This window comes from Mus musculus, chromosome 5 (assembly GCF_000001635.26).
Source record: "Mus musculus strain C57BL/6J chromosome 5, GRCm38.p6 C57BL/6J".
Taxonomy (NCBI): Eukaryota; Metazoa; Chordata; class Mammalia; order Rodentia; family Muridae; genus Mus; species Mus musculus.
Genome location: NC_000071.6, coordinates 148,280,632 through 148,308,119, shown reverse-complemented (window position 1 = coordinate 148,308,119; position 27,488 = coordinate 148,280,632). Strand labels below are relative to the sequence as shown.

The window sequence follows — 27,488 nt, the reverse complement described above, 5'->3', positions numbered from 1 at the left end:
TGTTAGAGAAAGGATTGGTGCTGTCCAGCTGTTTGTACTAAGACAACAATACCAGTCTCTGCAGAACCTTGAAGAAGAGATTGCAGTCTAGTTCTAAGATTAGAACTAGTAACTATAAGAAGTGGGGAATGAAAGATCCTGACAGAACGTTAAAGGTCACAGAAGCCCTGAAATTGGCAAAATAGATTTCATTGTTAGCAGAACTAGCTTCACTGATTTAGAAAAATAGAGGTGTACAACGATCTGGCCGCTCCTAGAACCCGTGTGTCTGCCAATGTTCTGACCGTTCCTTAAACCCATGTGTGTGCCCACTGATGAAGCCCATTGCCAGGTGTTTGTGATATTGGTTGCTGGGGAAGAGTCAGAAAATCTCCCCAGCAACCACAGCTGGGGCCAATCTGGAGTTGCTGCACCTGCACCAGACTCTTTCCTTGTACCCCACCCAAACCCATTTCTTGAGAATAGACATTGTTTAGATCGGGAAATCCCCTACTCCCTCCTTCTCCTTTCCCCCCTGAGGGCCTATAAAAACTGGGACCCCTTTCCCCTCGGGGTCGACTCCTCTACCCCTGCATGATATGAGATGTCCCCAGAGCTCTGCCGCTATTATCCCGCAACTTGAGTGAGGATCTCCCTTCGGAGCTCTTTCAGAAGGTGATAGCTGCCTCCAGGAATCAACAGGTATAAGTACAAATACAATTTACACCTGGATGGGCTTAAGTCCTGAAAAGGTACTCTGAGCCAACACCTGCACTTGCCGTCTGGGTACGTGTGGGCGTGTGGACAGGTGGTGTCAGTGGATAAGCATGCCCGTGTGTAAGTGCGTGCATGTGTGAATGGATGTATGCATGAGTACGTGTGCATGAGCATGTGTGTACACAGGATAGCACATCACAGCCGCACTGAGGAGACTGGTCCAGCAGAGTGGGAAAAGGCTCAGGTCTCCATCTCACTCGGGCAACTTAGCCTTGCCGAACAAAATAACCTGCAGCTGAGTGGGGGGTCAAGGATGACTCCTGATTCTTGCAAGCAGGGCTCCTGAGGAAAGACCCTGAAGGGATCTGAGCTTCTGGAATACTGGAGTTATCTAGCTGTGGTTCTCCTTAGCCTCCTTATCCACACCCCACTGATGCTCCTCTGCTAAGCTCTAGGATGAAATCTTCCTGCTGTGGGGCCCTGCTTCCTGGGCTCATGGTCTTCACTCACTTACGGGGAACGGGGCAGGACGTGAGGCAGAGCTGGGATGTGCACCGAGGGGTCACAGCCGTGTGCTTTTCTTCTGATCATGTGAGAGGCACCAGGAGATGATTCAGACTGGATACTGCGACAATGCAGATGTTCCAGGAAAGCCATTCTGAGACGGGCATGTGATCAGAAACGGGGCCCACCCACCTGGTGACAACTGTGTTCTGGTCGATCCTCGCTTTGAGGTCTTCATTCTGCTGCTGCAGCACCTGGATCCTTTCTTCCAGGATGATATTCTTTTCCACCTAGGAAAGGGACACTAGTGAAGAGACGCCCACCAGCCAGCGGCAAGCCGTTGGTCCTGGCTTCTGCACTTTGGAGGATCTCTGGGAACAGTGCTTTGCTAAACTCTCTGCACAACACTTTTGTGGGCTGGAAAGTCAGGCGAGATGGATAAGCGACCAGCATAGCCCTTTTCAGAAAGTCAGAGCAGAAAATGCCGGAGTGCACTGTATGTAGTAAAAAAGCACTATGATACATATTTTAGACTCTCTCTCTCTCTCTCTCTCTGTGTGTGTGTGTGTGTGTGTGTGTGTGTGCATGTATGAGGGAGAGAGAGAATACATACATATTTTTACAGTGAGGGTTACAGGTCACTGTCATGATCAGAATCAGGCTGTGAATCCCAATTGGAGGTCAACTGCAGTGAGTGAGTCACTGTCCCTTGCCAGGCACACATACTTGGCCCTACTCAGGCGCTTTTGAATTAACGGGGCTAGAGTGCCAAGTATTGTGGGCATATTCTTTCCTTTCCAGCCAGAACAACAAAGCAAAGAAGCCTAGAAGTCTAAAAGTCTAGGGAATCCTCTTGGATTTGAAGATACAGAAGCAAAGGTCAATTTTTTAAAAACAGACAGGGGAAGCCTTGGCAACCTATTAGAAAGGCTTATTACAGTGACGGTCTTGCCAGTTTATGCCATCTCTCCATCACTGTGGGATCTAGCTGGTGTGTGCTTTCGTTCTAACTTTAGAATTTTTTTTAAAGAGGCTTTTTACTCTGTAGCCTCTTTAATTGACTGTAGCCTTTGGAACTCGCCGTGTGACTCAGGGTGCCCTGGAGTACACAGCGACCTTCTGCTTTAGCTTCCCAGCTGCCGCAGTGCCTGGGATGAGCACCCACACCTGGATTGTCCCATGAAAGGGGGGGGGGTGCATTGACTGTTCCTGTAGCTAGTTGTCTTAGTCAGGGTTTCTGTTCCTGCACAAACATCATGACCAAGAAGCAAGCTGGGGAGGAAAGGGTTTATTTGGCTCACATTTCCATACTGCTGTTGATCACCAAAGGATGCAGGACTGGAACTCAAGCAGGTCAGAAAGCAGGAGCTGATGCAGAGGCCATGGAGAGATGTTCCTTACTGGCTTGCTTCCCCTGGCTTGCTCAGCCTGCTCTCTTATAGAACCCAAGACTACCAGCCCAGAGATGGTCCCACCCACAAGGAGCCTTTCCCCCTTGATCACTAAGTAAGAAAATGCCTTACAGTTGGATCTCATGGAGGCATTTCCTCAACTGAAGCTCCTTTCTCTGTGATAACTCCAGCTGTGTCAAGTTGACACAAAACTAGCCAGTACACTAGTCTTTAAAGAAAACTGCAACTTGCTCATGAATAGAGCTTGGGAATCCTTGCCAAGGACTGGAGCAAGGCATACTACCTGGCCTTCATCTTTATTCCCAGGAAGTGGGAAATAATAGATCCCCAGGACAGAAAGTCATACAGACCTTCTGCAAAGCCAGAACATGGCTGAACATAGCCAAATCAGCCCAGGGGCTCGTGGGTGGTTCTTTGCAGACAGCCCAATCACCGAGAGGAAGATGGATGGCTGTTTCAAGGGTCACCCTAGCCAGGGCATATGACAAGATCGGTCTGTGTGGCCCCTGTGGTCCGTGATAAGTGCTGGGCTGTTGGGAGGAGCTATGTGGCTCCCATTGCCCAGGACGGTGGTAATAGACACACCTGTCTCTCCACTGCCTGGAACACACCTGTGCAACAAGAGATGCCTGCAGCAGAGAGCCACACGTGGACCAAGCTCCTGGTTTGTGCAAACCATTTGCAAAGGATGTTTCAGAGACAAATGGGGATGAGATGGGCAGTAACTCTTCAAAACTGGAGGTGAGATACAAGTCTGTAATCTCGGCACGCTGGTGGTGGAGGCAGTGGGACTATAAATTTCAGACCAGCATGGGCTATTTAGCAAGATCCTAGCTGGGTGTGTGTGTGTGGGGGGGGGAGACCTGTTCGTTGGAAGAGGGCTATAGAACACTGTACAAGACAAAATTTGGTGTGTGTATGTGTGTGTGTAGGAGAGAGGGGCATTAAGACATATCTCTGAGAAGTGTTAATGGTAGAAGAATACGATATTCTAATTTTCTTATTTTTGTTTATCTTTCCTACAATGTACACATTCTCTCTTCCTCTTTCATAGTAGCAAAAATCATTTAAAAAATAATATCAACAAATGGGGCTGGAAAGAAAGCTCAGCTATTAAAAACATTTACAGCTCTTGTGGACCTGAATTTGGTTCCCAGCACACACTGGTCAGGACGCTACAGGAGGACCTGGCACCCTCTTCTGGTTTCAGTGGATACTACACCTACATGCACACAGAATACATAGTTTTTAAAAGCCCTTATCTGGGCCTTGGGCCTCTAGGAGGGGACAAATATTGCTCTATTTCCTCAGGCTAGCTCCCAGGAACCTAGCTGATGACCGAGGGGCAAAGTCTTTGTTTTGAACTGGATGCTCCTGTCCCTCCAAAGCAACTGAACCCCTCTCCCCCAGGTGCAGTACCAGGACAGGACATGGGGCCTTTGGAGGTCATTGGCTCATGAAGGTGGACTCCCATTACTGAGATCTCTGATCCTTCTGTCACGTGAGGATTTGGGGGCACTCCTCCAGGGTTGCCTTGTGGGCTCAGCCACTCACAGACTGGGTACAACTGTCCCCCTTCCTAGGCTTCTCGTCCTGTGGCAGTACCATTGCCCAGGCTAGCTGTTGGAATGGAATGACAGAGCTTTGCTCAGGCCTGGTAAACAACAGCGATGGATCGTTCCTGCTGTCGTCTTAGTGGTGGAAGGACACAGAAATGATTGGAGAAGTAACCAAAAGAAGCCACCAGGACTCCTTTCAGAAGTCCTGGCCTTGTGAGAAGTCCAGGCTCAGCTACGATTGTCCGGTTCGCCTGTGAGCCACAGGCAGGGAGGGGCACCCCTCACCGAGCACTGTCACCAGCAAGAGCCACAGCATCCGCTCTCTGGAGCAAGCGGGCCAACTCACCAGCTTTTCCAGCTCGATGATCTTCTTCTCCTGCAGGTGGATCTGCTGGTTCTTCATCTCCAGCACCTGCTTCAGGCTCTGCATGTCTTCTTCCAGGTGCTGGTATGGAGCCAGCGCAATCTACAAGGGCAGAGAGTGTACGTTTCATACCAGGTTCCCGGCTCAGCACGCTGTATGAACCAGCCCAGTGTGATTGCCGTGCTTCCGCAATGTACAGCCATAGCACCTGTGCAGGAGCGGGTGCCAGCACCTCCGAGGGGGGATTCCTGGGATAACACAGGCTCTGACCCTCCTCCCACAGGACTGGATCCCCAGGGCGCTGGGGGGTCTCACGTGTCTCGCCCATGTCCTTAAGCTCATGCATAGGAAACAAGCCAAGCGCTTTACAAAGCAAAGTGGATGGAGGAAGTCTCTCAAGGCTCCGCCCCTAGATGAAGAACTATGGGTAATGAATGGCTACCAAGGGGCGGAGGATCGGTCATTCCCGGATTGGTTACCCAATTCCCTGTGGTCAGCCCTAGTAAACACATGCGCATATGAACAGCATTAGACAGACTCTGAAGGTCCTAACTGTCTGTCTGTCTGTCTGTCTGTCCTTTTGTCACAATAATGATCAAAGAAGAGGTCATGAAGCCGAGAGAGGGGCCATGGAGGAACTGGCAGGGAAGAGTGTGGGGTGGAAATAATGGTGCTCATGTAGAGAATCTAACGATAATAAATGTTAAAGAAGATTTAATATGCTCAATCTATCAAAGATACCATCCCCTAATTTTTTAAAAAAGAAACTATCTTTTTAATTTATTTTTATTTTTTTAATATACATTGGTATTTTGCCAGCAAGTATGTCTGTATGAGGGCGTCAGGTCCCCTGGCAAAGGAGTTACAGATGGTTGTGAGCTGCCACGTGGGCTCAGGGAATTGAATTTAGGTCCTCTGGAAGAGCACCCAGTGCTCTTAACCACTGAGCCATCTCTTCAGCCCCATCTGCCCGCCCCCTCCCTTTATCCCCTTAGAGACAGGGTTTCTCTGTGTAACTTTGGCTGCCCTGGTATTCACTTTGTAGACCAGGCTGGCCTCAAACTCAGAGATCTGCCTGCCTCGGCCTCCCAAATGCTGGCATTAAAGGTGTGAACCACCACATGCACAGCTTGTTCTGTTTTTTTAAAAAGCCGTTTATGAGAATGACATGTCAGAGCGGGGGCTGGTGGACGTGAACAAGTAAAACGGTGGGACATCAATTTTAATTTGAATTTCAGAGAGGCAACATTGAAAACCCAACCCAACCCAAGCTAGCTGCAGCAGCAGGCTTGTAACACTGAGAAAGAGGCAGGAGGGTGGGAAGTTCACAAGACTGTCTCAAAATGAGGAGGAGGAGGAGGAGGAGGAGGAGGAGGAGGGGAAGGAGGAGGGGGAGGAGGGGGAGGAGGGGGAGGAGGGGGAGGAGGGGGAGGAGAGGGAGGAAAATGAGGAGGAGGGGCAGGGGAGGGGAGGAGGAGGAGGGGAAGAGGAAGGAAGGGGGAGGAGGAAGGAGAGGAGGGGGGAGGAGGGTTAGGGCTTTGGCTGGGGGCTGGAGAACTAGCCTAGCGCACATGCAGCCCAAGGTTCAATCCACTCCCCCACAGGATAAAAAACAGTATAGTATTTCAATGGATGGTGCCCATCCTTAACTTAGTTCACCTCTCTCCAACACTGCGTTAGATGGTAGGAGGTTTTCCAGCTTTATTGGGGAAAAATTACCTTCTTATAAGTCACATCTTAGCTGGCCCTGTCCATTGCCAGCCTAGAGCACATCTGTGAAAGCAGGGTATGGACTGTCTCCAGCCGGAGAGGAGGTTACATCATTGGTACCTAAGGCCCCTGCCTAAGGAATAATGTGGGATTTGGCAAGAAATGGCAGGTGCTGGAGAGACCCAGGGTCTTGGGGAGCCTATGGTCTGTCTTGGGGAGAGGAGCTGTCAGGCACTGAACACACATCCCAGAGATGTTAGGGTCCCTCCCTGCAGCAGCAATGGCTCAGTGTGGAGGCCTCGTCCTTGGGCAAAACTACAGAGGAAGCCAGCTCATGTCCCCACACACTGGGTGGCCCGGGTGGGAGGCCATGATTACCTCTAGCTGCTCCTCCGTGGTTTTCCTTAGAGCTTCCTCAAAGCGCCGAGCTCTGTCACGCAGAGATTGGCTCTGAAAAGTTAGCGTGTCCACCTGGTCCTGCAAGTGACAACAAGAGATGTCCCTCCAGGGGCCACATGGAAAGATACAGTGGCAGCTGGGGGTGAGCAGCCTAGTTTTCATCAACCTGTCACGAGTTGGGAAGAGGGACGCTGTCAGATTGTCTGTGTGGTATTTTCTCCATTAATGATTAACGTTGGTATGATCAGCCCACTGTGGGCAGAACTATCCCTAGGCAGTTCTAGGGGTAGCTGAAGCCGGGCAGTGGTGGCGCACACCTTTAATCCCAGCACTTGGGAGGCAGAGGCAGGCAGATTTCTGAGTTCGAGGCCAGCCTGGTCTACAGAGTGAGTTCCAGGACAGCCAAGGCTATACAGAGAAACCCTGTCTCGAAAAAACAAAACAAAACAAAACAACAACAACAACAACAAAGGTAGCTGAGTTAGCTTGTACAGCAGTTCTCCTCTGCTCTCTGTATCAGTTCCTATCTTCAGGTTCCTGCTTTGGCCTCCCTCAATGATGGGCTGTAACCTGTCAATCAAATAAACCCTTTCCTTCCTAAATTGCTTTGGGTCAGTGTTTTATCACAGCAACAGAGAAGCAAACTAGGACCCCAAGAGAGAAGGCCATCCAGGATCACCGGATCCTCTCCTCCCAGGCTCATGGCTGACCCTTCTGACCTCAGGGCTGTCCTATGAGGGGCACCACACATTTTTATTCAGCTTAATACTCTCCCCACTCAACCAGCAGCCCCATCTTGGGGCAGCGGTCTGTGTGTGCTAAAGGAATGGCAGCATGTCTGTGGTACCCAGGACTCCTTCCTGTTCAGCTTCACAGCGACTGTGGCTAAGGAGACGCCTGACCCCAACCCAACCACAGTGACGATGTCATCACAGAACATGAAGTGTGCTTGCCAGCGAATTTGCACTCTCCATGACTAAAGAGCACCTCTTCATCTACAGATCACTTGCTGAGGAGTCCACGGTTACCCCAATGACTTCTTCGTATCGGCTGTATTAAGACACAGGGGCTCTCATGAACTCTTCTAGGAGAGATATGGCCTTAAGCCATGATTGGAAGGAGCTGGGACTCACAAACGAGGGGACACAACGTGCTCACACAGGAGCCAGCTCATCAGGCTACTTCCTTCCTTCATAGGAGAGAGCTTCCATTTCCACACTTCCTGTGTAGTCCTGGCTGTCCTGGAACTCACTTTGTAGACCAGGCTGGTCTCAAACTCAGAGATCCGCCTGCCTCTGCCTCCCAAGTGCTGGGATTAAAGGCATGTGCCATCACTCCTGCTTGCCTTTTGCTTTTGAGAAACAAAAGTCCTCAACTTGCCATTAAATGCTAACACTGACACACAGGGACAACATAGCTGTCAGTGGGAGTTTGTGCTCACCAGAGCGAAGGAGTGGAAAGTGTCAGTTTGGAGTGGCTCCTCTGGACCAGCACTGGGCTATGTCCATCACCACTTCACTCACCTTCCAGAATGGGCTATAAAATACCTGGTGCTACCCGACTCCCACAGCAACAATCACAACCTGGGAAGCATTTAAACAATCCAACCAACATATTTCTGCCTTGTTCACTGTTCAGAACAGATCTGCAGAGATGTAAGGTCTCTCACAGCAGTCAAGTCAGGACGGAATGGTTTTCAACCCTCGATGGCTACTTTATGTCGTGCAAGAGATGTGACCCTTCTTGGGGCTCTCAGAGGTCAACAAACGGCACACTAATAAAAAGTGTCCCGCTGCCTGGAGCTGTTCATTGCAGCTGTTCCTCATTCTTGCCTCTTGCTACAAGCCAGATGTTAAATTCAGCCCCAGACCTCACTTTCCTTCATCTGCTCATGTCCCCATTTTACAGGTGAATAACTGAGGTTGGCAGAGTCTGCATCGTTACCCTAGATCTCAAAGCTAGCAAGAACTGGTAGGGTGGGGATTTGAACCTCTAACTGCCCAAACTAGTAATTCCCTTAGCTGCCTAGGGGCACTAGGAAGTTGGCTCTGGCGACTCTGCCCTCTAACACACCAATGCCAAACTCAAAAAGTTCCTGCTGGGTGAGAGTTACAGCATACAGAATTGTATGGCTTTTGGCTGATGGAGCAGAGAGGACTCTGTGACATGAAAGACAAGCACCATGCTGTTGTGTTGCACCCCAGATTCTAAGTTTTCTGTAGTGTTCTCCCTGTGACCCTGGCTTCCTTTTGGGGTGGGCTCATTATAACAGAGATGTCATCAAAAAAAAAAAAGCAAGATTTCTGTTATAGTCATGGGAACAGTCGTCCCAATTTCCAGACAAGGGTGATCATGACATTTAAAAACCCCTGTCTTCTCTAGTCAGAATCACTCCAGCTGGGGTCATGGCTAGGCTGTCATATCTCTGTGTGTTCATTCCCAGGCGGCTCCCTCTAGCACTAGGGCGGCTTCTGGCTCTTTAAAGGCAACTGGCAAGTCTCAGAAGGCAGGAAGGAGATAATGTGCCTGGGAGATGCCACAGTCCTTTAAGACCAGGAGGAAGCCAGGCAGCTTGGCTTACATCTAAGACCAACATCTTCCCCAGGTGAGAGGCAGAAAGGGTGATTTTTCATCCTACCCGCCTCCAGGTAACCTAAGCCAAGGTGAGCCAGGCAGTGGTGGCGAATTCCCCTTAATTCCAGCACTTGGGAGGCAGAGGCAGGTGGATCTCTGAGTTCAAGGCCAGCTTGGTCAACAGACTGAGTTCTAGGACAATCAAGGCTACACAGAAAAACCCTGTCCTAAGAAAACAAAACAGGCAGATAAAAACCTCCAAGGGTGGTCTACCAATTCCAGCCTTCATAACCTCATTGTTTTCTAGAATGTTCTCCTCCCATCCCAACCCCTCTCTCCAGGTACCTCTGACACAGCAAATGGCCTACTAACTTAATGTTCTCTGATGCATTAGTCATGAGGCGCAGTGACTTCTCAGAGCTATTACACTTTCCCCACAGCTCTGTGAAGAGAGAACCATGTCTTCTTTGTCTCCATGTTCCAGTACACGGCAAGGGTCAGGTAAATGTCTGCAAGTGAGCATGATGCTGTGGCTATCCTGACACCGGCTAAGGATGTTGGGGGACACTGACTGACCTGTAATGTCAGCCGCAGCTTTTCAAAGTTTTCTTCCAACTCCTTCTTCTCAAATTCATGAGTAGACATCAGTTCTGGGAAGAAAAAGATGATGTCAAATCGCTAAGTGGGCCTTTCTTTTGAAAAGCAAAAAACAATGCTGTTTGGTCCAGAGAAGGCCACGTGACTTCCGGTAATGATGGACGGCTACAGCAGACTCCAGGGTTCCTCTGCTCATGTGAAATTGACTGTGATGATTGGACTTGACTTCTGAGAGAAAGAATGAGGTGATCAGGAGACAGAGCAATAAGGAGAGAAAGAAAGAAAGGAGGGAGAGAATGTATCCGGCCCAATCTTGGCCCTATGAGAACCTTTGCGGACAGCATCGGCCATTTAAATGTCCCACCTTTCCTAATGGTGAAACAGTTTGCAGGATTTGCCCTCCCTGCTTCAAAGCATCCACCCGGGGCTGAGGAAGGAACTTGTCAAGGTGGAATTGGAGAAGCCAACAATGCTTGATTTTGAGTTCAGGCTGTGGATATGGAATCAGTGCTGTGCCATCGAGGACATCCTGGTGACCTCTGGGACACACCCTGAGGACTAGGGAGCCCTAGGATTTGCTTGAATAAAGAGCTCTAAGACAGAGCCCAAGTGGCCAGAAGGAAAGGCCAACTGCTCTGCTACTCTGGGGTGTGTGTGGGGTTGGATCACTCTGCTCTGTGAAAGGCCTCGTCCCAGCAATAACTGATAAGTTACACAGATGAAGGTGATGTAGGTGTTAGGCAAATGTAGTCTGTTCCCCTCCAGAAAAAAGAGTCTTATTAGCTGGATGAAGCTCATATCATCCTGCCTAGACCAGCGATTTGTTTTTGTGGTATGATTAGAAGGGTGGACTGTCTCCTTAATCAGCCTAGATCTCTTTCTTGGCATGTGAGAGCCCTGGAAAGCAACAATTACCACCTGGTTTGCTGTGAGCTGTAATTAGGAAAATCTGTGTAGCTTCTATCAGCTCAAAACTTTAATGGTGACTGGGGTTGTCAAGAACCTAGTTTGCATAGCCAAAGTTTACACCTGTGAAAAAATAAAGTTTGTGTTGATTTCATTGACCTTATTTTTTTAATATTTATTTTGTGTATGAGAGTTTGCATACATGTATGTATACGTACCATGTGCAAGCCTAGTGTCCAAGGAGGTCAAAAGAACTGGAGTTATAGATAGTTGTGAGCTATCATTGGGTGCTGGCCACTGAACCTGAGTCCTCTGCAAAATCAACAAGTGCTCTGAACCACTGAACCATCTCCTCAGCCCCTGAGTTTATTGACTTTCTATGAACTGGCCTTCTGGTCTACCTGCCTCTGTGTAGGCTTGGTTTTAGTGGTTACTGAGATCATCACCATATTATAATGAATGTTAAGGTCCTATTATATAGACCACATTATCTCAGCATCATATATAATTCAAAGGCCTGGGATGTGGTATCTAAGCAAGACTTCTTTGTAAGACTCTACCAGGCTTAATGTATGGAAATACAGGGGGGAGGGTGAATACCATAATTTATGGATTCCATACTTCAAAGTCCCAAAGGCAACATATCTGTAGCTTGGGAATGGGCACTGCCAGAGGGTCCCAGCACCCCGAGGGACTGGGACATCGAACACCATTGCTTACTACACAATATTGGCTTCTCATAATGCATTTCTTCATTTCAAGCTCACAGAACTCCGTCCTCTCTGCTCTCTAAAGTGATTATTCTCAATTCCTGCCGCCTATTAGGGTTTTGAAAAGCCCCGATGAGTGGAATAAACTAAGTTAGGTTTTTAGAGTTTGGAATCTGCATGCCAACTGTCTAAAGACAATGGCGGGGTTTGGGGGCACTTTAAATTTGTAGCTGAGGGTAGGGACTCAGGTGCTGGACTGAGCCATTTCTCAAGATTCTTTTCTCTCTTGTCTCCACCTTGGGCTTATGGGAAAGATTCTTGAAAGAGGTGACAGCACGGGTATCAGATACTGTGCAGTTAGTTTGTTGTTAAAAAGACTGTTTTTAAGACAATAGAAAATATCTGGGCCAGGTGGTGGTGGCACGCACCTTTATTCCTAGCACTGGGGAGGAAGAGGGATCTCTGTGAGTTCGAGGCCAGTCTGGTCTATAGATCCAGTTCAAGGACAGCCAGGGCTACACAGAGAATCCCTGTCTCAAAACAACAACAACAAGAGTATGGAGACTTAAATTTGCTTCATGATTATTGTGGACAAGGAGTCAAACTCCAGAGATACTGCTACTGCCTATGAATGTCACAAAGACACTTTATCTTATGAAAGGCAGGAAAAGGCCCAAGTTGTCTCTGCCTATAGAAGAATGGCCCCTGAGTCTGACTCCATCTTGAGTCATCCAAGGAGCTCTAAAACATCTCATGTCCTCACTGTATGCAGACTCAAGGCTGGTAAGAACTTTAAGGGGATTTTAAAATTGACTCAAGGTTCTGATAACTCCTTTGGAGGAGAAAAACAGAGGCCCGGATGCACAAAGTTTTAGACACGGGGCTGGTGCTAGAACCTGGAACCTGCTGCGTGCTAGGCACATCTCCCCAGTCCTGCCTGAAGCCTTACTTTCTATTTCTTCTTCTCATAGGAATGAACACAAAGGCCACAACAGAAAGGCAAAAGGACAGAAAAAAAGGAAGCGAGGCCCTTTGCTCTGCTGCTGCCAGAGGGGTTCAGCTTGCACACTTGTGCTTGCTGCACACAGGCCGGCTCATACCTTGGACTTTGTGATCATGGTCATCCTGAAGGATGGTGATGGCGACCGTATGGTTATTTTCCATCTCCAGCAGGGCAGCCTCGTGGCTGGCAGTGATGTCTTCCACCTGAAGGAAAGGCATGGCCACTGGTTATCTGGAGAGCTGGGGTGGCTGTCAGGAATATTCACGTCATTTGGGAAATGTAGGCACAGCTTAATGGGGAAAGTCAGTGGTCCCACCAGAGACAAGTCACTCTGCTGAGGTGAAGGACATGCCTGGTCTAGTACCAAGGTAAAGTCAGCATTTGCAGGTATCGTGGCAGTTCCTGGAGTCAATCCCACAATCCCTTTCTGGCTCATTGCAGAAAGATACAAGTTCCACTTGGCCGGGCAGTGGTGATGCACGCTTTTAATCCCAGAACTCCAGAGGCAGAGGCAGGCAGATCTCCAAGCTCAAGGCCAGCCTGGTCTATACAGTGAGTTCTAGGACAACCACGGCTACTGGGCCACTGTACAGAGAAATCCTGCCTCAAACTGCTCTCCTCCAAAAAAAGATGTTCAATTCAGTAAGGCCTGTCCCAGCCACCTCTGTAGAGCCCTGGACCAGGACATGGCTCGCTCTTTTTTCACCCTGAGAGGCAGTGATTGGGCAAGAAGAAGACTCCTACATACTCTTCTTTCTCAAGGTTTCCCAGTGCCAGGGAGTGGGAGCTACTCTGCCCTAAACTCTGAGTCTACCCCAATCTACCCTCATAAGGCAGACATTTCTATGCCCATTTTGCAGATAATGAAACCGAGGCTTAGGTTTTACACGTTTCACCCAACAGCTAGAAAGTGGCAGAGATAAGCAGGATCCCCAGTTCGCCTGACCCTAATGGTGCTGTTCTCTCAGATAAACACAGCGACAGCTTCCTCCTAAGGTACCGGCAGGGCAGCAGGTGCACCTCTTGGACCCTCCCCTCAGTTCCCAGGTGAGGCCAGCAGGCTCACACATGTCCCCTGCACCAAGGTCCTAAGCCTAAGCCTGACTTCCAGATTGCCACCGGCTGGGACTCTCTCCTGACAGGCAACGTGGGGCTGCTCCTGTGAAGGGTCTTCCGCTCTCATCGGCGTGTAGCCTGCCCCAGATGTTTTTTGTTGTCACTTTGGTTTTCAGTGCTGGTGACTGATCCTTGCTAAGCCTTGCACATGCTGAGCAACCGCTCCATCGAGCCACACACTCAGCCTCATTTTCACATGGTCTGAATCCTTTACCCAAAGACTACTCCCTATGGTGTTCATTGTGTTTTTATTTGCTTGTTTGTCTATGTGTTGACTTAGGGTTTTTGAGACAGGGTTTCTCTGTATAGCCCTGGCTGTCCTGGAACTCACACTGTAGACCAGGCTGGCCTTGAACTCAGAGATCCTCCTGCCTCTGCCTCCCAAGTGCTGGGATTAAAGGTGTGCACCATCACCGCCTGCCTGCAAGTGGCTCTTCTTGATCTATCATTACCTTCAATCTGTTTACTGTTTGCAAACATTATCTCTGTCCATTGTTTTTAGACTTCAGATGTATGCTGTACTGGAGGAATTGCTCAGACTACTCACTCCCCATGAAGGCCTCTCCTAGATATGATACAATGTTTATCCAAATTCTTTGTCACTGCCACCACAGTGTAGTATGGATACTATGCATCTATATCTGCTACACACATGCCTTCACATCCGAAACCAGTCTTAACAAAAATGCTGGAAGAAACCTGGAACACAAAACCTGTTTTGTTCCATGCTGTCTTACAAGTAATTCAATAATCCAGTGTATTTCATGACCAATAATTGTGTCAAAACCTGACATTTTAAAACCACAAATCCAGAAAAAAAATGTGTCTAGACCCCAAGGACTTTGGTGGCCCAGTTAAAGACACATAGCTTCTAACTGACGATACTTGGTCACCTTTGCAGAAACCTCATTTAGAGGAAGATTTTTATTTATCTTATTTATCTTTAATAAAGGAAGCCTGCTTCCTAGGAGAGTAAGCACGTGCATGCACAGGCATGTGTGCAGTACCCAACATGGCCATGAGAGGTCAGTAGATCCCCCAGAGCAGGCAGTCCTGAGCTGTTCAATGTGAAGGCACTGAAACGAAGGTATGCAGGTCCTCTGGCAGAGCGGTTAGCACTGCTAACCTCTCTCAGCCCCTCAATGTGTTTTTATGTAAAACTCAGACTCTCCATTGCCGTGACCAAATGCCTGACAGAAACAACGTAGAGGAAGAAAGCGACATACTGCAGAGTTTCAGAGGGTTTAGCCCGCAAGTACTTGGCCCATGTGCTTGGGCAGAATATCATGGCAGCAAGGGTTTGTGGAGAAGAAATTTCCTCACCTCACAGCGGACAGGAAGCAGAAAGGAAGAGGTCTTCAAAGACATGCGCTGTGGCCTACTTCCTCTAGCCAGACTCCAGCTACTGAAGTGTCTACCACTGCCTTTTCTTATTTATTTATATTATGTAAACAGTGTTGTCTGTGCGGGGTATGCATGCAGTGCCTGTGTTGGCCAGAAGAGGGCGTCTTATCTCAGGAACTGGAGTTACCTATGGTTGTGAGCCACCATGTGAGTTCTGGGAACGAGCAAGGTTCTCAGGACGAGCAACCAGTGCTCTTAACCACCAAGCCATCTCCCCAGCCCCTTTTTGATTTTAGTTTTATTTGTATGTACATGTCTGTGTGCGGGTATAAGCAGAAGGAGGCATTGATGGCCTGGAGCTGGAATTACATGTGGTATAAGCTGCCTGATCTGGGTGCTGGGAGTGAAATGCAGGTCTCCTGCAAGAGCAGCCAGAGCTCTTAAGCCCCTCCCACCCCTTCTCAAAACCAGGGCACCAGCTCCAATCAAGTGTTTAACACAGGAGGAACTGGGAGACATTTCGAATCCCAACAGTAACAGCGAGGGGTTGATTCCCATTAGAAATAATCTCATTTTGTGGGAAACTTTACCTCTCATCTGCCCGCCACCGCTGTCCTGATCCCTCCTCCTCCCCCTCCCTTCCGGTGCTAGGAACAAATCGGCTTTGTTTATGCTTGGCAGATACTCTACCACAGCAGTTCTCAACCTTCCTAATACAGTTCCTCATGCTGCGGGGACCCCCTGACCATAACATCATTGTGTTGTTACTTCATAAGTATAATTTTGCTACTATTATGAATCATAATGTAAATATCTCAAATACAGGATATCTGGCATGTAACCCCTGTGAAAGAATCCTTCAACTCCCAAAGGGTCATGACCCATGGGTTGAAAACTACTTCTCTACCACCAAGCAACCTTCCTAGACTCTCCCTCCCCCTCCGCCTCTCTCCCTCCCCCTCCGCCTCTCTCCCTCCCCCTCCCCCTCTCTCCCTCTCCCTCTCCCTCTCTCCCTCTCCCTCTCCCTCTCCCTCTCCCTCTCCCTCTCCCTCCCTCCCTCTGTCTTGAATTATCATCTTTTAAAACAGGAAAAGTTACTGGACAGAGCCAACAAGGAGCCCACAGCAATGTCTGTGACAGCATGGCTTTGGAACCACCGCGTCTCTCTGTTGCCTGGGCATTCTTGCTTAAAGTGAACGGAGCCTCAAATCACTCATGGCTCAGTGCTAAGAATCCACTCTGAGGAGAGCTGACCAGAACAACATTGAACCCCCCCAGTTCCTAGTCATATGAGGGTCTGGTGGAATTTCTGTCTAAAACCTTTCCGTCTAGAGGAAAAACAAATGTTTAAACGGAAGGGGTTGGAGAGATGGCTCGGTTCCTAAGATCATTTCCTGCTCTTGCAGAAGCCTTTGGTTCACTGTCCAGCACCCATACCAGGCAGCTCACAACTGCCTATAATTTCAATTCTAGGGGATCAGGCGCCCTCCTCTGGTCTCTGCAGGTATCAGCATGCACAACAGTGCATAAATACATGTAGGTGCACACATATACACGTCAAAAAATTAAATCTTTAAAAAAGGAAGAAACCTTTCTTTTCTGCTCCACTAAAAATGTCGGTTAAACCCCCAGTGCTGTCTGTAAAAACAAGAGCTGTGTTGTTGTCTAGGGGCCATGTTATTTATACAGCCCAGTGTAAGTGAAATATCTTTCACTGGCCCTTGGTAGGATTTCGTCTCTCATGCAAATTTCTATGGGGAGTCTCAAAAAAAGGGAGATAGACAAACTAAATGCCAAAAGAATCCATGTGTCCCCAGTGGTAAATGCAGCTTAATTGGCAATAGAGCATTATGTCTGCAGCTGAGGCATGTGCCTTGGCGTGCTGAATGGCAGGCCTTTGATTTAGTGTTGAGGGACTACTGTGGTCAATACGATAAGGCTGATATAAGGGCATGCCATGTCCCTCTCAGCCTCTGGGAGCTGCTTTCATGAATGAAATATTGACCTCCAGACTCCAACGAGCCATGTGGAGTCAACGGTATGACCATTATGTTTAGAGTGAAGTCAATGGGAGCCTGTGAGCTACAGTTTGGACAAACCCTTAATCTTCAGTAATTTAGGTTTCATGTCTCTTGGTGACTTTAAAGAATGCCCCCTCAGGTAGGAAAGGGTGCTGTCTACTCAAGAGCATCCTCTCTCTTGCCAGTGAGGAATCTCTTTGGCTTCTCTCCTTATGGTACCAGGCTCCTCAGGGCAGGGACTCACAGAGACAAAGTAGGACTGCTTAGTCTGAGGAGAGGTCAAAATCCTCTGAAGATATTTGCTTGCGTTTACACCAGTTTCCCCATAGGAACCAGAAGATAATCTAATGCATTGTAGATGACAAAATCTGAGGAAAGGTCTTCCTCCGTTGCCAGCCCGTGGCAGGCATGGTGGTTTGAAGAAGAAATATCCCCCATAGGCGCACATAGTTGACCGCTTAGCCCGGGGTTGGCGGAAGTGTTTGAGGAGGATTAGGAGGTGGAGCCTTGCTGGAGGAAGTACGTCATTGGGGGTGGGGTTTGAGCGTCTGCAGCTTTGCCTCGCTTCCAACTCACTCTGTTTCTTGTGTACAGCTAAGGATGTGAGCTCTCAGCTTCCAACACCTTCCATCTTGCCTATTTGCTATGCGCCTCTCTTGCCATGATAAGACTGTTCTCTCTGGCACCATAAGCCAAAAGAAATTTTGTCTTCCCTAAGCTGCTTCCATAGCAACAGAAAAATAACCAATTTTACAAGGTCCTACTGCCTGAAGATCTTTCTCGTTTGGCTAGAACCTTGGGTACAGCCCGCTTAGACTTCTGCCTGCCCCACAGAGGTAGGATTCTGGGCTCTCCCATGGAGGAGGCTGTCAGTTTGCCCATCAAACAGCCCCACTTGTTTGGAGAAACAGCTGTTCCCTGGAGCAGGACTCCGTGCTGCTGGAGTCGGCTTGCTACTCAGCAGGGCTGGGCGCAGAGGCCCCACGGGTGCAAAGCTGTCTCTCAGATGAGCAAAGATGGAGTTATAGGCTTTTCACTTAGCCACCTGCCAGACGCCATTAACGGGGGCTTTGGCAATTCACTTTAGAGAAGATGTAGTTTGAATGGGGCATCACGTGCTCTTTATTTCCTCATTAAACTCAAACCAGATTAACCCCCACTTGCCCCCATCCCAGACACAGATCCTCATTAGAGGAGCCAGAGGAAGCCAGCCTGGGCTTAAACCCTCCAGAACACTCCTGCTAGCTTCTTTTTCTAACTGCCAGGAGCCACCCCGACCCCCTGTCTCCCGCCCTGTCTCCCTGCCTGTTTCCTAGATGCTAGCCCAAGGCAAGCATCAGGCTGTATTAGAGCTTCCAAGTTGACTCCGCCTCATTCCCAGTGTGGCCTTCCCTTCAGCTTGAGGGGTGGGTGTCCAGGAAGACCCCATTTCCCCTGCATCATCTCTGCTCAGCACAGGGACTCCAGTATCAGACAGTGAGGTCCCGGTCCTCATGTTATTTGTGCAGACTATCTTCTGCAGGGAGGATGGGGCTGGCTGGTGGGCAGGTTAAGAGATGTAGCACAAGGTGATAGGCTGAGTGGCCTCTGCCTATTCAAACTCCTCATGGGGGGTTGTGCCTGCCACCCACCTGGCAAGGCTGAGTTTTTAAAGAAAATGGAGAAAGACGGTTTGGTGAGTCACAGCAATGCACTCCTCAAGGAAAACAAGGGACTTCTGCTCATGTGTCATGCCTCATGCAATGGAATTCTAGTAGCTTACTTAACCCCAGGACTCTGTTTTCTTACCTGTAAAATGGGGATAGGAATGGCCATCTGGAAGGGTAATGGAGTCAGGATACATCAAACATTGAAAGCAGTGGCTGGTGCAGAGCTAGGGCCACGTACATGTTTGCGTAGCTCCTCTGCCCATAAAGAATACACGGTGAATAGATGACCAATAGAGGCAAGTGTAAAACTGCAATCTTAGGCAAGTTCTCATTGAACTTGCTGGTCCTGGATTATGAAAGGGCACCATAGTGTCTGCAGGGACAGCATTCCAGGGTGCAGAGAAAGCCAGAATGAGGCTGGCGAGTGAGCTTCACCCCAAGCCTCAAGTGGCCCAGGCTCTTCTCACCTGCTCCTGGTGCTGGCAGCGCATGCGCAGCAGCTGGTCCTGATGCTCCGCCTGTAGACGCGCGCTCTCGGCCTGGAACTGCTGCTGCAGCCGCTCCTGCAACTCCTGCACCTCCGCCTGCTGCTGCCAGCCCAACCTCCTCAGCTCCTCCTCAAACCGCCGCTCCAGCGTCTCCTTCTCCTTCTGCAGCTTCTCACACTTGGCGGTGTTGAAGGCTGCAGCGAACACAGAGAGGCTTTCTTTAGCGCCGTGGGGCACAGACACCTTGAGGCGCAGATGCCTTGATCACCCACCATGGAACATAACTCAGCGGTAGAGTGCTTGGCTTGGCACGCCTGAGCCTCTCCCAACACCAAACTCCGATTAAAGAAGTAAACAGATAATTAAGCCATAGGTAGGGGATCTCTGTAAGTTTGAGGCCAGCCTCATCTACATAGTAAGTTCCACGCAATCCAGGGCGACAAGTGAGGCCGTGACTCAAGAACAAGTAAACAGAGAAATAAATAAAGCACAAACACCTTGAAACCTAGTTAGTACACTATATCGTCATAAAAGACTTTCTTCCCCCGAACCATTTGAGGATCGAGTGCTCATTGGCTGTCCCACTGTGTCTCAATTCCCAAGTGTGTATGAAGCTGCTTACCCACAAGGCTAGCTCACTCAGGATATCAGAGACACAACGGTGCCATCCAGTGCTCAGAGCTGTGGAAACTGCCCCAGTCACGACTCAAGATTTTTCTACTGATAATAGCTTATGTCCCTTTCCGGCTGACATTTGTTTCCAAGACTTGCTGGTACAATCAATACTACATACATACATACATACATACATACACACATACATACATAATACAACATACATGTTCACTCACGTGCCGGGTCACTTTTCATTAAAATGAGCTCCTGGGAGTGGAACTTCCATGGCTTTTAAGACTATGGGTGTCTGTCACCCAGTGGTTGATGCTTTCTTTAAATATCATAATGCTTAATAAACCTGTGGCCACCAGGAGGTGGTATGGTGCTTGAAAATGTCCTGAAAGGGGTGGGGGGGGGGATGGCGGGGGTGGGGGGGGAACACACTGCTTGGTATGGAATTACCTTCTTCTTGAATTCTTTTTGATGAAAATGTTGAGGTAAAATAAAAGGAGTGGCTGAGAGGGAAGTCTGAGATGTTCACAGGGGGAGAATAAGCCACCAGCGGCCTCTCCTGTTGCATTCACTGACACACCAGGTAGCAGTTCTAGGGCACTGTGGCTGATGGAAACTGGCTCCAAGAAAATAGGAGTTGGCACTTGTATTCTTGCCTCACCTAGATACGGACTGCTGCTCCCAACAGCCCTAATATGTGTCCAGTAGGTAGCCCTACTATGTGCCGAGTAGGCAGCAAAGAGCAGGAAGTGTAACTAACTATTCCAAGGTGAAGACAAGGTCCTCTCTACAGCAGAGCCAGGAGCACAGACAACCTCCATTACAATGTCTCCGAGGTGAGACTAGGCTTTGGAAACACCAGCTTTTCTGACTCCTCTGAGCTTGATATCAGCCAAAGAAGGACATCGGGTGCATTGCACGCTCAGACCGTGTTCTGGCTTGAGTCAGAAATATCTCCCACAAGCTTGGGTTTTGCATAGTATTCTCGGTCTAGTTATGCTCTTCTGGGAGGCTGTAGAGTCTTTAGGAGGTGGCAGAAGCTGGTCACCAGGTGTCACTGAAAGCTATATCTGACCTCCTCTTCCTGTCTTGGCACCATGTGACTCTCATAAGGAGCTGGGTCATCCCAGAGCATTGGATTATATTCACTGTAGAAGAAGACATTTTGCTTTATTTATTCATTTCCATTTTACAAATTTCATGGGTATAGGTGGTTTTCCTGCATGCGTGTCTGTCTATGTTTCACTTGAGTGCCCAGGGCTTGCAAAAGCCAGAAGGGGCATCCAATCCCCTAGAGCTAGAGTTACAGATGGTTGTGAGCTGTCATGTGAGTGCTGGGAACTGAACCTGGGTCCTCTGCAAGAGCAGTCAGTGCTCTTAACTGCCAAGCCCTCTTTCCAGCCCTGGCATGGGTGTGCCATTTTGTTAGAATTTCCTTACAGAACATACCCTCAAGAAGAGAAAACTTCAATCACAGAGAAACATGTTATCCACTTAGGGGGCCTAAATCTCAGAGATGCGAGATGGAACAATAACAAGCCAATTGTTCTTGTATTTCAGAGGAAGAGGAACAGCAGACATAAAGATAAAAATCGCAACTCATTTAAAGTCTCTCGGTAGTCATAAATGCTTTATGTCACTAATGTATTCTTTAAGAGGAACAAGGGTGTGTGTGACTGGATGGTGGCCGGTCCTGTGAGAGACAGTAACTGCAGTGTGGGACAGGGGGTTACAGACATGATTTATGGGCAAAGGGGGAAGAAGAAAATGGATTCAAGGTGGTTTTAGGCTTCTGAAAAGAGAAACTATGCTGTCCAGACGAGAAGCGGTAACACAACACGCATACTCAGAAAAGGGCTTCTACAGATGTCTGTCTCTGCATGGCGCCTGCTCCTTCACCTTGCCCATAATCTGGGTGCCCGGCCTGTCAAAGGCATCTTGATGACATCAGTGTACATAACTGACTATCCTGGACTTTCTGTGCCCAGCCTCTGGAAAGGGCAGCTCTGTGTGGCCGAAGCGCTCAGTTATTTAACCATGAACATGTATTCTGTAAGCGACCCAGGTCATATCCATCTCCATAGTTATAAATATGCCTTCTAGTGAGAGCTTTCACTGAAGGACTGAAAACTTTAAACATCAGTGAACATTCACTTCAGGGCCCCTGTCACCAGGTAGAGTATACCTACTGAGTTTTAGAAAATAACCTTCCAGCCTGGCATGGTGGCGCACGCCTTTAATCACAGCACTCGGGAGGCAGAGGCAGGCGAATTTCTGAGTTCGAGGATAGCCTGGTCTACAAAGTGAGTTCCAGGACAGCCAGAGCTATACAGAGAAACCCTGTCTCAAAAAACAAAAAACAAAAAAACAAAAAAAAAGAAAGAAAGAGAGAGAGAGAGAGAGAGAGAGAGAGAGAGAGAGAGAGACCCTGTTAGAATAGGTGTGTCGCTGTGGACCTGGGCTGTAAGACCCTCACCCTAGCTGCCTGGAAGTCAGTATTCTGCTAGCAGCCTTCAGATGAAGATGTAGAACTCTCAGCTCCTCCTGCACCATGCCTGCCTGGATGCTGCTGTGTTCTTGCCTTGATGATAATGGACTGACTCTCTGAACCTGTAAGCCAGCCCCAATTAAATGTTGTCCTTTATAAGAGTTGCCTTGGTCATGGTGTCTGTTCACGGCAATCAAACCCCAACTAAGACTGAAGTTAACTAAGACAGTCATTTCCAGTGCTTCACAGTTTACAGAGCCTCCATTCCACAATAGGTTACCACCAATTTAGTCTTCTACCCCATGGCTCTGGTGGCAGCCCCACTTCCAATTTACACTAGATGGGTGCAGAGGCCAAGCAGTTGCTACAGAGTAAATTACTGTTCACTGAAGGTAACAGGCTCCCAGTCTTGCCCCTTTTCCCAGGCTGTTCAGTTCAATGCATGCCACGGGGCTTCCTCTCTGGTGTGTGTGTGTCTGTGTGTGTGTGTGTGTTTACTCTTTAGTTTTGCATGGAATGAGGGATTTGCATTTTTAAATCTTCAAAACCTAATTTTACCTGAGAGGCACAAACTTCCCCATCAACTGTGCTCAATGTCCTGATCTCTTCAAACATGTCAGAGAACAAAGCAGCCCACACAGAACTCTTCCCACCAACTAAAGTTAGACACATCCAAGGAAGAAACAAGGTATCCAGGTATCCAGGCAGTTAACAGCAGCTCTGTAACACTCTGTTACATATGTGTACATATGTTACATATGTGTGCATGCACTATGTTGTGTGTGGGTGTAAATGTCTGCCATTGATTCTTATCATTGATATATATATATATCTATATATATACATATATATATCTATATATATATATGTATATATGACTTAATATATATTGCCGATTTTCAGAGATTTTTGTTTGTTTGTTTGTTTGTTTTTCAAGACAGGGTTTCTCTGTGTAGCCCTGGCTGTTCTGGAACTCACTCTGTAGACCAGGCTGTCCTCGAACTCAGAAATCCACCTGCCTCTGCCTCCCAAGTGCTGGGATTAAAGGCGTGTGCCACCACCACCCTGTGAGATTTATTTTTACTTCTAATTATGATTGTGTGTGTCTGTGTGAGTCAGGCATGTGAGTGTGGCTGATCCCTTGCAACTGAAGCTGGTTGTGAGACACCATATAGGTACTGGGTCCCCTGCAAGAACAGTGCACGTCCTTCACAGCTGAGCCATATCTCCAGCCCTGAGTTGTGTATGATTTTTATAACCAATAGTCTGACCAATACTAACATTATTCATCCTAACAGAAATGTCCGTTCAATACCCTGGACTGCCAGGATTCCTCGCTTCGAACAATGGAGGCACTGAATTTAAACAAAAGCAGGATGCTACTTCCTGCAGAGCACGGGGCAAGCTGCTGGAGAAGTCAGGCTTTTCTCCTGGGTAGCAAGCCTGGGGCAAAGGTATTTCTGAGCTCAGAGTAGGCTCAGTCAGGTTGCCTGGAGCACTCTTCTCTTCAGATGGTGACTGTTCTGGCTGGGGCATTCTCATCATCGCTGCAAGACTAAAGGAAACAGCCCCCTACTCTTTTCATTACTGTGGGGGCTTCTCTGGGAAACCCACCTTCCTGCCAACATGCAGATGGCTCTAACTTCTGTCACCGTGACCATGACTGAGTGGACCCTGAGAAGCTTCAACTGTCAAATGAAGGTGACATCTCATGGAGGTGGGGCCAGGATTTAGGCCTGGGCTGATTTTGGTTTTGTTGCTTTGTTCTGACAACTTGTCAGAAAGCTGGATTCATCTGGGAAGCGGGAATCTCAGCTGATTAACTACCTCCATCAAATTGGCATGCGGGAAATCTTTGAGGCATTTTCTTGATTTGTAATTGATGCGGGAGGAGTCGGTCCACTGTGGGAGGCGCCATCCCTACAAAGGTGGGCCTGGGTTTAGAAAAGAGCAAACTGAGCAAGCCATGGGGAACAAGCCAGTGAGGACCATTCGGATCCTTCCTCTTGGTTCCTGCTTGAGCTCCTGTCTTGACTGGATCAGGAAGTATAAGCCAGACCAACCCTCTCCTCCCCAAGTTGTTTTTGGCCAGCCTTTAATCACATCAATAGAAAAGTAACTAGGCTGAATGGGCTCTGGTCCCTGACACCCAGTATGGTATCTGGCTGGATCAGAGCCACCCTTCACTGGGGTCATTGCCGGTCAAGTACAAGGAGCAGCTGGAGAGCTTTTGAATGTGAGGCTTGGAAGAAGGGTAAATAAGGAGAAAAGCAAAACCCCATGGAGTCCTGGTGATGAATCCCCTTTTCATAACTCAAACATCTCTACGGAAGATGGCTAGAATGTGTTAAACATAAAGATGTAACAGGATTTTATAAATATCAGAAAGGATGTGGCTACCACGTGGAATAAATCAGTGTCTTAAAAAATAGTATAGTGGTGTGTGTATGTGTGTGTGTGTGTGTGTGAGAGAGAGAGAGAGAGAGAGGGAGAGAGAGAGAGAGAGGGAGAGAGAGAGAGAGAGAGAGAGAGAGAGTATCTGCAGTGTATTCTCCATGGCAACCATGTCTCTGGTGCATATAAAGGGAATTGGTAGGCTCAATATAACTGTGCATGGGTAAGCACCTGTTTGGGAGAGAAACCAAAATGACTTTGGAAAATGACATTTCCTAGAATAAAATTTAATCAGAGTGGCTGAGGTCATTGATTGGAATTTTTTCCCCATCTTGTTTTCCTGTAAGAGGGGCGGGATTCCCAGACCTTGTCACACTGGGAGGTGCAGCCTTGCAAGGAAATTAGTCTTTCTGAAGCTCTATCAACAAGCTCAAGTTGCTGATGGCAGACAAGACCTTTAGGAGCAAAACACACTCCCCATACCACCCTCTGATTACCTATGGAGCGGTTCATGTATTTTGGGTGTCTTCCCAAATTTTGCGGGGCAGATTGAATGGGAAGATCTAACTCTGCTAACCAGAGAATTCTGCGACACAAATTTTTATGCATTCTGTTTTTATTTTGACTCCCTTGACCAATGTGTTCTCTAGAAGTATGCTGTTCAGGGGCTGGCAAGATGGCAGCACCCACGCTGGGTAGCTTACAATTGCCTGTAACTCCAGCTCCTTGGGAAACTGGCTAGGATGCCTTCAGCATCTGTGGGCGTCTGCACTCCTGCGCACATACCCACACTCAGACTCACATCTTGGGATTCTTCATCTGAGAGTAGGTCCTTCCTTAGGCTACAGTGGGGAATACCCAACTATGTCTCTCCCACTGCCCCAAACACTCCTCCACCTAGTCCAGATTCAAATCAAAACCAACTTCTTCAGGGTGCGGACTGACTGTCAACTTTCAATGCCCACAATACACATCTGGGTTAAAAACCTATCCAGGACTTGCTCTCCAATATCCTGTTCCTGCTGCCCAGAGAGACACTGCAGGTGATTCCGACAGGCATTCGAGCAGAGGACCATGCATAAGTGCTGATTCTGACCGCGTGTCAGACACCACTGCTGCATTTATTCAAACCAAGGCTGAGGATGGCAGATGAGGACTTACTAACAGCTACTGGTAGAATGTGGGACAGGAATTTCAGGAGTGACTGGGGATGGCCAATCCTACCCTAGAATCTGTAACATTTGAGCTATTCCTACTTTTGGCAACGTCAGCAGTTTTAGAAATGTCACCTCCCCAGACCCCTTTCTTTCTGGTCTCCATCTCCTGTGATCTCCATAGGGCCCAACGGGTAAGTAGTATTATGGGCCCTGGACTCTTCAGGAGTCGTGTCTGTAGGCTTCGCTTTCTTCTTTAAGAGGGAGCAAGTGCAAACCATGGCTCTAGAAGGCTGTCAAGGGGTCCCCTCTTTCCCCACTGCCTTTCTTCTGTGACAAAAGCCATCTCCACAGTGGAGTGAGAATTTGCTCAGGGAATAGAGCGTCCACTGAGACGAATGCTGGGGTGAATGGACCAGCCACGGGAATGCCAGGTGAATGGACCAATCACAGGGCTCCCAGGTGAATGGACCAGCCATGGGGCTGCCAGGTGAATGGACCAGGTGAATGGACTAGCCACGGGGCTGCCCGGGACTTGTGCTTTGTCTTTTCCTGGGTTTGTTTCTCCCTCCTCTTTGGCAGATGAATCTTGCTTCTATTCTGAGCACTAATGCAGAAATCAAGTGACTTAAGCCTAAACTGCGTAGAGATCCAGCCGCACTGAGACGTTTCCGGAGATTGCTAAAAGGGGTGGCAAACCCAATCCAAGCGCATCAGATGGCCTGCCCTCAACCCAAAACCTGCTCCTAGGAGGCCAGATATCTCTCCGAGGAAACATTCAACCTGCAGAGGAGATCTCTGCTCTCTGTCTTTGTATGCTAGCTGCTGCACCTCAGCAGAGCTCCTTGCCACCGGCTTCTTCTGGAATTGGCTGATGAAGAGGAATCTGAAGATCAGAGAGGTCAAGCCGACTCTTCCTGTTAGTCACCGGAGCCCCAGAGCCTGGAACTGGCTGCAAATATACTCCAGTTTAGGAGAAACTTCTGCATCTCAGGGTACCAACTCAATATCATTCACACAAGAACTCCACAGAGGATCAAATCCCACAGTGTTTTCCCACACCTTAGGATAGTGTGTCTGTTCATGGTGTGTGTCCTAACAGCTTATTGACTAGGGAAGTTGTTAATTTTGTAAATTTGCTATGAGCTAGAGTCATCTAGGAAGGGCGAACTGAGAAAAATGCCTTCATCAGACCGTCGGTGCCATCCCTAGGCAGATAGACCTATAAGCTGTATAAGAAAGGTACCAAACATGAGCCTGGAAGCAGGGCAGTGAGCAACAGTCCTCCATGGGCTCTGCTTCGGTTCCTGCCTTGAGTTCCTGCCCTGACTTCTCTTGATGAAGGGCTGGAAGCCGTAACAAACCCTCTTATCCCCAGGTTGCTTTTGGTCATGGTGTTGATCACAGCAACAGAAAATCAACTAGGATGGTAGCTATTTGTAAAACCTAGCCAGATGGTGGTCAGGGGAGGCAAGTTTTTTTGCTTAAGTTTGTTTGAATTTCATTTAAGGAAACTACGAGGTATGGTGCACACTGGTCAGGCTGGTTCGCTCTGAATGAAGGAGGGCTTATCAGTAACTTCAGTTCCTGGATCCCCAAAGATCCATCTTCATACTCCAACCTCTTAGCCAAGGAGGGGAATGGTGCTAAGCCGGACAGTGAGCTACTGCAGACAACCCAAGGGGCCCTGCAGGATCCCCTAAAAGTTCCAAGGTCACCCCAGTGTTGGGAAGCACTTATTTATTCCTTGACATTTGCCCAGCACTAGTCATG

The 27,488-nt window shown here is 48.5% G+C and overlaps 1 protein-coding gene across 6 annotated transcripts in view; it reads right to left on the bottom strand.

The window, feature by feature from the left end:
- Positions 1-27,488, bottom strand: part of Mtus2 (microtubule associated tumor suppressor candidate 2) — a 358,791-nt gene that overhangs the window by 7,946 nt on the left and 323,357 nt on the right. For 4 of the 6 annotated variants that reach the window (NM_029920.7, NM_001359503.1, XM_006504891.4 and 1 more), the window contains 6 exons: positions 19,032-19,246; positions 12,532-12,637; positions 9,795-9,868; positions 6,624-6,722; positions 4,518-4,637; positions 1,393-1,490 (listed from right to left, as the gene is read on the bottom strand). In NM_029920.7, coding sequence (NP_084196.4) covers positions 1,393-1,490; positions 4,518-4,637; positions 6,624-6,722; positions 9,795-9,868; positions 12,532-12,637; positions 19,032-19,246 — 712 coding nt within the window. The remainder of the gene's footprint in view (positions 1-1,392; positions 1,491-4,517; positions 4,638-6,623; positions 6,723-9,794; positions 9,869-12,531; positions 12,638-19,031; positions 19,247-27,488) is intronic. The other 2 variants (XM_011241018.3, NM_001359511.1) reach the window with 2 other exon arrangements.